Source organism: Trichinella spiralis (genome assembly GCF_000181795.1).
Source record: "Trichinella spiralis strain ISS 195 chromosome Unknown Scfld1404, whole genome shotgun sequence".
Lineage (NCBI taxonomy): Eukaryota > Metazoa > Nematoda > Enoplea > Trichinellida > Trichinellidae > Trichinella > Trichinella spiralis.
The window spans coordinates 1-839 of record NW_003528343.1 but is presented as its reverse complement, the minus strand read 5'-3'; the positions used below and the strand labels follow the sequence as shown (position 1 = coordinate 839).

The following is an 839-nucleotide window of genomic DNA, read 5'->3' as shown; positions in this document are numbered from 1 at the left end:
CAGCAGGCAATTCCACCATCACGTGGTTCCGTTTGAGCGTGAGCGCAGCGCGGGTCGGTCTGGAGTCCTATGCCGGAGGTGCGTCGCACGACGCAAAAGAACCTGGTGGAGGCGGTCAGACTGTGAAGACCGCTGTCGATTCCCTCGTCGAGGGCGGATGAAGGAGCCGATGATGCGCCTGGCGACATCCGTCCACTCCACAGGGTCGACTTCCTCGGCATCCTTTCGCCATATGCCCGGTCTCCAGACACCGAAAGCAGACTTCCTTGGTTCGCGCCATGTCTTTCCTCCCGGACAGGTCCGCCTTCAGGAACTTCTCACACTCTTCCGCCTTATGCTCCCCACCACAGAACGGGCAGCCCTTGGCGGCGACCACTGCTAACGCCGCCGCAGTTGATCTGATGCGATCCCCATATCTCTGTTCAGGACGCGACGGTTTCGACGGGGGCGTCCGTTGTTCCGACTTCGCTGCAGGTGGTTTCGCTTCTTCTCCATTCGACTTGGCGAGCAGATTCGCCTGCCACTGAGCGAATTCCAAAAACTTCTGCAGGTTGTCCTCTTCTTCGGCTGCATCCGGTCCGATGTTGGTGTCCCAGGCCCTTATCAATGCCGGGGGAAATTTGTCCAGCAACATCGGCATCAGGACCTCGCTTGCGGGGAGACGGCCGGCGAATGGATCTCTATCCAGAGCAGTGAGACAACGCAGATGTTTAGTCACTTCGTCCACCAGGGACTGGATGCCCCGCGCCGACATCTCGCGGCACGCTGGCTCCCTCCATAGGGCAGCCAAATGCTCGCGTATCACTTGTCTCGGTCGACCGAAACGCTTCTTCAAAATG

The 839-nt window shown here is 59.4% G+C and overlaps 1 protein-coding gene across 1 annotated transcript; it reads right to left on the bottom strand.

Moving 5' to 3' along the window:
• Window positions 1–321: 321 nt before the first annotated feature.
• Tsp_15259 (putative lipoprotein) lies at window positions 322–754 on the bottom strand (the record flags this gene model as incomplete). The annotated part of the gene is made up of 1 exon (XM_003369846.1): window positions 322–754. A coding segment is annotated over exon 1 (433 nt), but the record flags the coding sequence as incomplete, so codon positions are not given.
• Between the last annotated feature and the right edge of the window lie 85 nt (window positions 755–839).